We start from the raw sequence: 12,067 nt of genomic DNA, 5'->3' as shown, positions 1-12,067 counted from the left end.
GTGTTTTGAAATGTTTAGAAGCTTTGGGGCCTCACAGACTGCCACTAAAATTTGTGTTCTTAGTTCATTGGGCTATGGAGGCAAATTATGTTAATTCCTGAAGCATGCTAACCTCATGTCTCATTCCACAGCCCTTATGCTCCTACATATTTGAGATTTGAACCCATAGTTCAATCAGGTGCTTCTGTTTGACATTCTCTACCACTCTGCATCATGTCGTGCTTTGGGCTCAACGACTTTCTATGTCTTTGGTCACAGGGAAAAGCCACAGATTCCAATGGACAGCTGCCGATCTATATACTCTGTCCCGTCCTGTTGAGACGCTCATCACCCATACAAGTCAATAGCTACTTTCACCACTAGATAATTATAGTTTATAGTTTAGTGGTCCTGAATCTATAGGCATTTTTTCTTTAGCTAAATCTTAGAGCCATATTGACTGAAAACACTGGATAGTGGCAAAAAAAAAAAAATCTATGTGCAATCATTGTCCCCCCCAGAGCAAACAGAGACAGGACAAGGTCACATGCACAGTTGCCCTTGAATGAAATGTCAAAACAGATCTATAGAGTTAGTCTATAGGCTATTCCTATCCGCTCAATCAGTATCTGCAAATTGCCAATAGCAGACAGACACTCAGAGAGGGAAGGAAAATGTCAACGTGGACTATCTACATTCAGGTTATTATCATCTTTATAACATGCTGTTGTAACTTCTGCCTGCTGCTTTCCCTGTGATTAATTCCCATTTGTAGTTTATTACCTGGAACACTATCGCTGTCCTCATGGTTGTGAGGAGAATTGCAGCTATTCCGTTTGGCCTCCTCTCTCATATTGGAACCGTGTGGGTTACGCTTTTGATCCCCGAGGGAACTCGCGCTCTCACATTCCTGGCATTCCCGACCTCAGTCCCTCCGTCCCCAGTTACTTATTATCGCTCAGCTCTCGACAACCGGTTCAGTGTTGAGCAAGTTCTGACCAGAGTAAACCACAAACTCGCGGTGGAAGGATGATAACTGTTTAAGCGAAACATTGTGCATTACTTTTGACCTTATTTTAAAGTTGAACGTTTAAAAAAAAACGTTTTTGCTGGGATGACAGCGTGAACTGGTAAGATTTGTTTGTTTTCGGCTACTTTGTAACATTCGAGGCTTGAATTGTAAACAGTCGGTTATCGCGCGTTAACACAAAACATATTTTATTGTGGTTTCTAATTTATTGTGCAGCTTAATTGTTCCATCGTTGGTTCTGAAAACTGTTTGTAGAATTATGCGCTTGGCTCCTGGGTGAGAATAGAATTTCGACGCACATTTTAACTGCAGTAGTACCACGGAGCAACCACGTTTCCCTTCTGTCGCTATGTGGCTTGTATGAATGTTACTTTTCACGACCAACAAACATTTGATTCATAATGTTGACAATTTAACTCATGTAAAATGGAACATGTTTAAGTAAAAATCATATCTGATAGTGAAATAGTGATGGCATACTTATACAATTTAAGAGGGGAAATTAATTTCCATTAGGAAATTCATGGAATGCAATCACTCAAAAGTAGAGCATACTTGATTTTTGCTTCACTCTACCTGGACGACAAAGGCCTTGAGTAATGTATGGGATATTCAACAAATCATGAAATATTATGTTATTTTTTTGCAGTCTTTACAGTATTCTACAGTAGGGTTTTGGAGGAGCACAAATTATTTGCATGATCTTGTAAATGTTGTACATTAGCAATGATCAACTATACTGTTTTAGGTGTAGGACTACTTGTAAGTATGTTTTATTGATTCATTTATTTTTATCCTGTTCCAGGTTCACAGCCATCTATAACAATTCTGTCTCCACTTGATCACTAGCTTCAAACACCAGAACCATCATGTCATCCACAGAAGAGCCGTCTGGCACGGTCCTGCACCGCCTCATCCAGGAACAACTACGCTACGGCAACCCCACAGACGCACGTACCCTCCTGGCCATCCAGCAGCAGGCCCTGCGCGGAGGCAGCGGAGGGTCCCCTGGTGGAGGGCCTGGGAGTGGAGCAGGAGAGGGCCCCGGTGGAAGTCCTCGCTCCTCTCTGGAGAGCCTCACCCAGGAAGACTCCTCATTCCTCCAACTGTCAGCCCGCCAGGAGCCCCAGGGCCAGGAACACCAGGGAGACTACCAGCACTCGGAGAGTAGCTACCAGCTTTACCAGCTCCACGGCGAGGAGCTGCCCACCTACGAGCAGGCCAAAGCCCACTCTCAGTACCTGGCTCAGCATTGGGCACCCGCCACAGGCGCCCACAAGCAGCTGCGCGAACGGGACTACCGTGCGGCGGATGAGGAGCTGATTGAGTTGAAGCGAGGGCATATGCGATCGCTGAGTGAGCATCTCCTGCAGCTGTCTCTGGAGAGGAATTGTGCCATGGCGAAGTCTGAGGCGGTCAGGAGCTCCTCACATAGCTACCCGGAGCTGGGTTACTGCGCCCCCCCACAAGGCCTCCAGGACAAATGCAGCCCACACCCAGAGTACTCATCTGTTCCCATCATGTCCCAAGGATATATGCCCATCCACGCCCAAGAGCCCCAGTGTGTGTACAGGGACATTCCCCAGCCAATCCAGACCGAGCAGCACAGGTACTAAGGCATTACGGCAAAGCACAACTGTGTGTGTGGGTGTTGGCCATACAGTGAGATCATGTAAAGGTGTTCCCGCTGTTGGTGTGTTCCCCAGTGTCTTTGCCATGAATCAACAGCGATCACACATTAAATAGTGTGCTAATGTCTGTGGCCGTAGCCGCTCGCATAATGGATTCCAAGCCTTGTCGTTGTGCGTCCTGCCTTCCTTACCTCCCTAGCCTGCATTGTGAATCATTACATGCGTAGGTTGGAATTCCGATCGCCTCTCTGGAAACACTATTATGTCAACCCGCCTAGGGTGGAGTTGCTGTGTTCATTATAATATAAGAATAGTTGTGATATCTGTGGATGCCAATTTTGGAATGTCGCAATGTCGTTTTTCATCACAAAAGGGGCGGCTTCTTGTAATACGCGCCGGCATTCAACATACTTTTTTTACTACCTGACAATGATACACGGCGCAGAACTCACAGCAGTGGGGGCAGTGTTGACTCTTGGTTCTTTTATCTATATCAATGCCTAATTGGCTATAGGCAATTCATCAAAGTAGCCTATTATGCATTGATAACCAAATATAATCTCAGCGACTGTTCAAACAGTAAATCGAATGACAAGAATCCACCCAAAAACTAGGAATTACAGGCTATTGCAAAGGGTAGAACCTGCGGTAGCCAACTGGCTAGCCATGTGCTTTTTTTCTCTGTGACCAAAACATGAATGGGAGTGGGACTGACAAGAATATGTTACCAAAAGGTGTCAGCGACTCCAAAAAAATCTCACTCCACCCACATGCACGGACATACGTAGATCAGCTAAGGTACTATTGCTAGCTAGTCACACTCTTGGGGAGACGGTAGTGGCCAGTCCACACTCAATTTTAACAACACACGTCCTTCTTCACAGGTATGTGGCCCCAGTTCAGCAGCAAACGGAGACCTGCTACAGCATGTTCACCAGTCGGCCCCCTGGTGTCGTGGAGGAGTCCAAGCAGATGGAACTGCTGATGCTGGAGAACGAGAGGCTGAGGCAGGAGCTGGAGGGCCACCGAGAGAAGGCCTGCCGCATCCAGAAGGTGAGAATCACACATTTTTCATTGAAGATAATTATATTGTATCTATATGGTGGGAATATTCTCCTTTCAGTCCCTCTCTAAAATGGCGACATGCCATTGGATACGTTTGTACTGCTATATGCATGAAGGACTGATATTATATTGGAGAAACAAATCATGTTCAACTTTGGGCAAATCTCCCATTGAAATCGATGCATGATGGAATGCACAACTTTTGAGTGACACACGACACGTGGGACTTCTGAAGTAGGCATGCCCACGCCGAATAGCAAGGAGACTGTAGTCTGCAACATGTGTCGCTTAACGAAGGGAATGGAGGGAAACCCAAGTAGCAGATAGCTTGTGTAGAGCCACCTCAGGCACACTGCCCCATCTTTACAACTGCTGCTACCATTGGCTGCAAATAGAGAACATATAGAGGCCAGAGTCTGCTACTGTGTCCAACACTCCCTGCATTGTGCTGCAGCCAAGGGGTTGTGAGCCATAGATAGGGGTTGTTGAGCCATAGATAGGGGTTGTTTAGCCATAGATAGGGGTTGTTGAGCCATAGATAGGGGTTGTTTAGCCATAGATAGGGGTTGTTTAGGGGTTGTGAGCCATAGATAGGGGTTGTTGAGCCATAGATAGGGGTTGTGAGCCATAGATAGGGGTTGTTGAGCCATAGATAGGGGTTGTTGAGCCATAGATAGGGGTTGTTTAGGGGTTGTGAGCCATAGATAGGGGTTGTTTAGCCATAGATAGGGGTTGTTTAGCCATAGATTTTGTGTTGTTGGTCCTATCCAGGGCATGCAGTCGATAGGGTCGTAAAGCCCTGGCACAGATGACATGCTCAAGAGTGCCCAGAGAGAGAGAGATATTCTGTTCGCCATGGCAGGTGGCAGGGCTACTGTGTGTTGAAACTGGGAATTGCCAGGGACGTCACGATTTTTTACCGTGATACTCAAGGTGTCGATGCGATTTATGTATTGCGTTTCGATACTGTGATTTTTATTGCGATTCGATGTTCCAAACGTATTGCTAACTAATGTATGCCATTTAGCAGACGCTTTTATCCAAAGCGACTTACAGTCATGTGTGCATACATTCTACGTATGGGTGGTCCCGTCTGCTGCGCCAAAACTGAGACAGAAGGACCACTAAAGAACAAAGAACACGAGAAAATACGTTTTGATGAGTCAGGGGAATAAAAGTGCTGGAAACAAATTGGCTCCCGATTTTAAAAAGATCAAGATCAAGCTATACAGGGAAAATACTGGAGTTTTGGTGCAGGTACAGCCAACTAGCGCAAAAATAATATTGTGATATGTAGATCAATCTGCCCCCCCCATCACTACTTGAGTATGTTATTGCCTCTTGTAAATCAAGACAGTGGCAACATCATTAGTTGACAGACTTCACATATTTATCTTGGTAGATGCAATAGAGGTAGATGGAGGACTAAAATAGGTTATACCCATCTTCCTATATCTTATGGTAAATGCATACTGTAGCAAGACTTTGCTGCTCTCCTGTGGAGTTACGTCACCCCACTTCTTGTGCTCCCTCAGCCTTAAAGAATGATAATTACTGGGTTGGAAAATTTCCCCTGACCGTCGGGCCGCAGCCCTGAGTAAACATGCCTTAGTGGCTGCTGTAATGGTGGGCGTTTCTACTTCTTCACTTCTCTGCCTGTTTCTGTTTCCACAGCACAGGCGTGCACACCTTCCCCGCAATGACAACCCGCCCATACCTCTCTCTCTCTCTCTCTCTCTCTCTCTCTGTATGTCTGTGCGTGTGATCGTGAACCACCCACACCTAGAACCATGGCTGTTAGCTCCCAGGAATGCAGATATAAACCACTCACACACGGGGAGTGGTGTTAGCTCAAATTCCTCTGGATTATAGGCATGTAGTGTATGTACCGTATAAACACAGCATGAGGCTATGTGCCCACATGTAAGGAATGTGCTCCCAGGTATATTTATGTATATATGCCCATATGTATGTTTATATACGTGCCCACATGTTTATGTGCTGTACTGCACATACAGATGTACTAGGTCTGAACCAACATTCCCCCCCATCTCCAGCACGCATAAAGATATTAAACAAGCAAACAAGATGGCTGACCAAGAATGTTTTTCTTTCCCCTCCTTGCTTCTCTCTGTCCATTCAGTTGGAGCAGGAGATCCAGAGGATCTCGGAGGCCTATGAGGCTCTGATGCAGGGCAGCAGTAAGAGGGAGAGCCTGGAGCAGACCCTGAGGAGCAGACTGGTGGCCGAGATCAGGAGGCTGCAGGACTTCAACGTGGACCTTAGAGGTAAGGACTACAAATACCAGAAAATCTCAGGTCGGTTAGCATTTTAGTCCGGAGCCATTTTTTTAAAGATTATACTGGTTTATAAAGAGTGGAACTGGTTGCGGAGAAACCTTTCCCCAAATCAGTTTTAGTGTAATGCTTAACTTTCAATATTTGCGTTACAGAAAGCCTGGAAAGTGCCAGAACACAGGCCGCAAAAGAAGTGGAAGCTGCTGACCACAACCAGCACATCATGACCAAACTGCTCGAGCAAAGTAAGTGTCACCCATCCCATCTCCTTTCCTACCACTCCAAGTCTTAGACCCACTTCAGCCATGTTGCACATTCCTCACAGGATTGGAGCATAGCACAGGGCCACTCTGTAGCTAAGCTACATCCTGTATGGAAGAATTTCCATTGCATAACCTCTGCTTATTTGGTGAGACCGCCTCAACAGTAAACGCAACCCAGCTACGAGGAAGGAAGGGGAGCTATAAATGAGAACTGTTGAACTAACATCAGGTTCCTGGGGTTGTTGCTTTTGATTTTTACGTTGTCTATTTAAGCAGTGGGCCTTTCCCAGGGCCAGATGAGAGAGGGTTGGAGGTGTACGGCCTTGATTGGAGGAATGTTCCTTGTTAAGTGGGTCAAAGGGATAGGAGCTTCCCCTCCTCTTTCTAACCCTCGACATTCCACAAATGCTTGAGCAAATGAAGACCGTTGGCCGTGATGGCTGAATTCTGGGATGTATTAGCTGGGTTAGAGCGATGGTAGTGTGATGGCTTTAAGACTTCGACCAAGCTCTCATTTCCACCTTCGAAATAGCTTAATGTGGCCTTAGACTGGTTCATGCCTTGTGTCCGTCCCAATACCCAAGACTAGCTTGTATCCTGATGTATCCTGTCAATTTATCCTGTGTGTGAATGTTGTACCGTTTGTAGCTTTGTGGCTTTACCGTGTCTGACTTTTCTTTACCCCCTTCTCTTCTCCTCTTTCTTCCCCCCCCCATCAGGCGAGGAGCAGCAGTTTGAGCGTGAGCGTGCCGAGCGCGAACTCCAGAGGCTCCGCAACTTCGCAGAGGAGCAGGGCCTGAGGGCGGAGCAGCTCGAGGAGGCCCTAGAGGCCCAGCGGTGCAGGGGCCGGCAGCTGGAAGAAGAACTGCGGCGGAAGCGGGCCTACGTGGAGAAGGTGGAGCGGCTGCAGAGCGCCCTGGCTCAGCTGCAGGCCACCTGCGAGAAGCGCGAGGGCCTGGAGATGAGGTTGAGGACACGCCTGGAGCAAGAGCTGAAGAGCCTGAGGGCGCAGCAGAGGCCGTCTCACCCGCCGGGCGTGACGGTGGGCTCGCTGCACGAGCGTCTGAGGGAAAGAGAGGAGCGTATCCTAGCCCTGGAGGCGGACATGATGCGCTGGGAGCAGAAGTACTTGGAGGAGAGCACCATGAGGCAGTTCGCCATGGACGTGGCTGCCACTGCCGCCGCTCAAAGGTGAGGGTCAGAGGTTTAACGTTAGGGGATCGATGGTTCAAGGGTTGTGTTCTGTATGCACATACGAGAGAGAACATTTTCAAAACGTCTGGGCTAAATACGTCTATTGTACTAATGTACCCATTTTTTTACCTGCATCCAGTTCCTAACGGAATCTATTTTCTCCCTTCCAGAGACACAACCATCATCAACCATTCCCCCTGTCACTCTTCAAACAACAGCTTCAACGAGGACCTGCCTGTATCTGACTACCGAAACCAGGAGATGGAAAACCGGTATGAAGATGGAACTTTTTTTCCGAGAAATGATCCGCCATTTGTAGCGTTGTTGCCGTCAAGACCCTTTGTATGCATTTAATACTTCTGATCTACTTCGTTGTATCAGATAGCAATGCTCAGAGAGCCACCATTTGTCTACTCTGACACCATTTCTCTCCTGCACGTAGGATCCGTGCTCTCTACGCCCATATCCTGGAGAAAGATGCTGTCATTAAGGTACTCCACCAGCGTTTGCACCAGGACCAGGTCGAGAAGAGTGGGTTTTGTCTGCGCGCCGCCATGTCCACTTCTTCAATTAGCACGGCCAAGTACGCCAGCGTAAGCAAAGGTAAGGACGAGTCACGATATTGTCAGAGACAAAAAAAATAACGTTTTAACACCTTTTTAACTATTACTTGCGGGGTCTCTCAGGGCTCTATTTAGGAGGCATTGTTGTTCGCTTCATACATGCAATCTTATCGGAATATGAACTAGGGAGTTATTGTCAAAGATCATTTTGATGGACATTGAAGTGGATTGAGGGTAGAATTAGAGCACATGTTTATCATTTAAATGTGTGCCAGACAGTGGTTGATATTTCACATGCTCTGTGTTGTAGGTAAGAGTCTGTCAGACGACCAGACTCCTGTCTCTCCTCTCCGGTGCTCCTCCCCAGCTCACCCCAGCCAGAGCTGTGGATCAGAGGATGGAGCTAAGGTCAAGGAGCCAACCACTGGTTCTAAACTCAGCATTGGTGAGTAGTCTGTCACACACACATACACACACACACACGCACACACAGTTAGCCAAACCATTCTTTGTAATTGCATCACACTCTGTGTCAGAGCAGTCATTGATTTACCAACCATACCCCCGTAGAACCAGCCAATCGGCGATGGCCTTGTAGGTCGGAGGTCGTCTGTGGGCTGCCGGAATGTGCTATGTTGTCACACTTAGCCCTGATTATTAACTGCACTGATTTAACTGAATGGCTCATCCCAATGTAGAACAATCAGCATGTTACTTTGGTTAAAGATGATGTACTGTAATAGTGGTGTATTTTTCCACCATTTCCACTCTTCCCACACATTCCTCTAATCATTTGACCTCTCTCTGTTTTTCCAGACAACGCTGCTGCTCAACAACTGAAGTCCTCCTCCTTGAACACATTGAGAGGCCTGGATGATTTGGAGGCAGAGGCAGTGGAAATCTTCATTTGAGGAAGTCAGACTTTTGATCTTCGACAAGCGATTCACTCCGAGGGGGTGTGAGCTCTCGGGAAGCTGCGCAGAGTACCGACTACGTCAATGGTCAGAGTTCTGAAGATGTACAAAAGACAAGAATGATGCAGAATGAGAGAGGAACGTATGGAGAAAAAAAAAGGACTTGTGCTTTCACATTTAGAGGGGAACTGTGCTATTCCTCTATCTCTTTCTCTCTTAGCCAGGCGACTGCAGGCTAGCCATCTGGGTCTATGAGACAAAATGTGAAACATTCTAGGTACTTGGACAGTATTGCTGTTTGGTAATGGGCAACATACTACTGTCCTGTCAGTGTATATGCCAATGTATTTATATCTGCTGCTTTTCACATATTCACAAAACACCTTTCTCATGTTCTGTCGTGTACAATGATCCATGGAGTTCGGGAACTTCATATTCTCCTTTTAATGAATTAGATCTGTTTTTTTTCTCATTTCCAAACATTAACGGAAAGCCTCACGCTTTTCCAGATAACCTTGTCTGTAGAATTTATCTTTTTATGGACTTTTAACCCCCGTTCCCTCCCTGTGCAGAAATGTCGAGTGAATCTGGCCACATTCCTGTGCCATGGAATTCTTCAGAGTTGAGCAAAACTCCCTCATCTCCATAATTTAATAAAAATGCCAACAACTCTTAACGTTCATATTTTCACCAGCCATATTCCCTAAGCCTCAGTAGCCGGTTCTACAGGTTTAGAAATATAACTTGTGATGGTCTGTTTTTTTTTTTTCTTCTTTAGATTTCTAAATATGATATTTTGCTTTTCACCAAGTTCTTTTATTGTTATTTTCCAAATGTTTCTTTGTGTGTATTTTCTGATGTGGTGAATCCGCTGGTCAGATTCATCATAGGGATTTAAGCTGTAAACTACACCATTTGGTATTAGTTTACCGTGAGCCTTTTTCTGAACTAACAGGTTAATATATTTTATACAGATGTTTGTATAATTATTTTAGATATGTAGTGCTATGAACAGGATGCCAAAGAGGTTTGTGTGTTGTAAGTTATGTGCTGACAATCATGGTTATGTCCAGCTGTCCAACAACAGACAAAGCGTTGACCTCCAGCAAATACATTTCTGTGAACTCCTAACAATATGAAGGTTGTGAATTTGAATTCAAACAACATTTCATAAAGCAATAAAATATTCTAATATATAACTCCTGTTACTTTGTTGACATATTTTTCTTGGAAAAAAAACATCTTTCTGGGAAGAATTTTGACGTCGACGCAAAACTTTTTGGCAATTTTTTTTTTTACTATTTATTTGATCTCTTTCCCTCAATCTACCTCTCATCTTCTCTTCACACGTTCCTTCCTTCTTTCTGGAGGAAGAGAGGGAATGAGGGCTCTCGTTAGTTAATGAAAGCCAGAGAAGCATTCTTCAGGCTCAATTTTCCCAAATGGCTAGCTCTGTTATCCCTTTGCACCTTTTAAGAGCACGCTTGACATGGTTAGCATTCTTAAGCGGACATGGAACAATATAAATAACAAACAAAACATTGTAACTGATCCTGGTTGAAGTTGCCACGCACAATGAAGTTCAGACAACACCTATAGTAAATTAATGCTTTACCACCCCTGTGTGTATATTTACAGTATGTGCCGTATAGTGTTAGGTTTGCTATATATACAGGTATATGGATATATATATTTGGCATGTGCATCTTTCTCTCTCAAGGCAATTCGATACGTATATACACTGAACAAAAATATAAAAGCAACATGTAAAGTGTTGGTCCCATGTTTCATGAGCTGAAATAAAAGATCCCAGAAATTGTCCATGCACACAAAAAGCTTTTTTCTCTCAAATGTTGTGCAAAAATGTATTCACATTCCTGTTAGTGAGCATTTCTCCTTTGCCAAGATAATCCATCCACCTGACAGATGTGGCATATCAAGAAGCTGATTAAACAGCATGATCATTACACAGGTGCACCTTGTGCTGGCGGATAATAAAATGTGCATGTTGCCACAGATGACTGAAGTTTTGAAGGAGCTGTTGCCAGATAATTTAATGTTAATTTCTCTACCATAAACCGCCTCCATCGTCGTTTTAGAGAAATTGGCAGTATGTCCAACCGGGCTCACAACCGCAGACCACATGTAACCAGGACATCCACATCTGGCTTCTTCCCCTGTGGGATAATCGTCTGGGACCAGCCACCCGGACAGATGATGAAACTGTGGGTTTGAACAACCAAAGAATTTCTGTACAATCTATCAGAAACTGTCTCAGGGAAGCTCATCTGCGTGCTCGTCCTCACCAGGGTCTTGACCTGAGTGCAGTTCGGCATTGTAACTGACAGTGTGCAAATGCTCACCTTCGATGGCCACAGGCATTCTAAAGAAGTGTGCTCTTCACGGATGAATCCCGGATTTAACTTTACCGGGCAGATGGCAGTATGGCGTTGTGTGGGCGAGCGGGTTTGCTGATGTCAATGTTGTGAACAGAGTGCCCCATGGGGGTGGTGAGGTTATGCTATGGGCAGGCACAAGCTACGGTCAGCGAACACAATTGCATTTTATCAATGTAAATTTGAATGCCGAGATACCGTGACGAGATCCTTCCTAATATTGAGTTGCACCACACCCTTTTGCTCTCAGAACAGCCTCAATTAGTTGTCGAAAGCCTTCCACGGGGATTTATTATTTGTAAATAATTTTTTATTTAATCTTTATTTAACCAGGTAGGCCAGTTGAGAACAAGTTCTCATTTACAACTGCAACCTGGCCAAGGCTTTGGGGGTGACCAGTGAAATATACCTGCTGGAGCGCGTGCTACGGGGAGGGGGGGTGCTGCTATGGTGACCGGTGAGCTGAGATTAGGCGGGCCTTAACCTTGCAAAGACTAGATGACCTGGAGCAAGTGGGTTTGGCGATTAGTTGTATCCAATTTGCTGATTAGAGTGTTGGAGGCGAAGGTTCGGTAAGCCTTCCACGGGGAAGGAGAGTTTATTTATTATTTGTAAATCATTTTTTTATTTAATCTTTATTTAACCAGGTAGGCCAGTTGAGAACAAGTTCTCATTTACAACTGCAACCTGGCCAAGGCTTTAAGGGGGATGACAAAACATTGGCCAGGTGAAATA

General features: G+C 45.4%; 1 protein-coding gene across 3 annotated transcripts; it reads left to right on the top strand.

The window, feature by feature from the left end:
• The first annotated feature begins 532 nt into the window (after positions 1 to 532).
• On the top strand, positions 533 to 10,135 carry LOC118402368 (angiomotin-like 2a). 3 transcript variants are annotated; one of them, XM_035800525.2, is made up of 10 exons: positions 533 to 680; positions 1,815 to 2,618; positions 3,525 to 3,693; positions 5,849 to 5,993; positions 6,158 to 6,247; positions 6,985 to 7,456; positions 7,630 to 7,731; positions 7,902 to 8,062; positions 8,333 to 8,467; positions 8,839 to 10,135. In XM_035800525.2, exons 2-10 carry the CDS (start codon positions 1,879 to 1,881, stop codon positions 8,931 to 8,933), a joined length of 2,109 nt encoding a protein of 702 aa, XP_035656418.1. In that variant the 5' UTR covers positions 533 to 680; positions 1,815 to 1,878; the 3' UTR covers positions 8,934 to 10,135. The 3 variants fall into 3 exon arrangements, with proteins under 3 accessions (XP_035656418.1, XP_035656419.1, XP_035656417.1); XM_035800526.2 differs by lacking the exon at positions 533 to 680 and adding an exon at positions 748 to 1,109 and having other exon boundaries at positions 1,859 to 2,618; XM_035800524.2 differs by lacking the exon at positions 533 to 680 and adding an exon at positions 749 to 1,109.
• Positions 10,136 to 12,067: the final 1,932 nt, after the last annotated feature.

This window comes from Oncorhynchus keta, chromosome 23 (assembly GCF_023373465.1).
Source record: "Oncorhynchus keta strain PuntledgeMale-10-30-2019 chromosome 23, Oket_V2, whole genome shotgun sequence".
NCBI lineage: Eukaryota > Metazoa > Chordata > Actinopteri > Salmoniformes > Salmonidae > Oncorhynchus > Oncorhynchus keta.
Note: the sequence above shows the minus strand (reverse complement) of the source record. Positions and strands in the feature narration are given on the sequence as shown.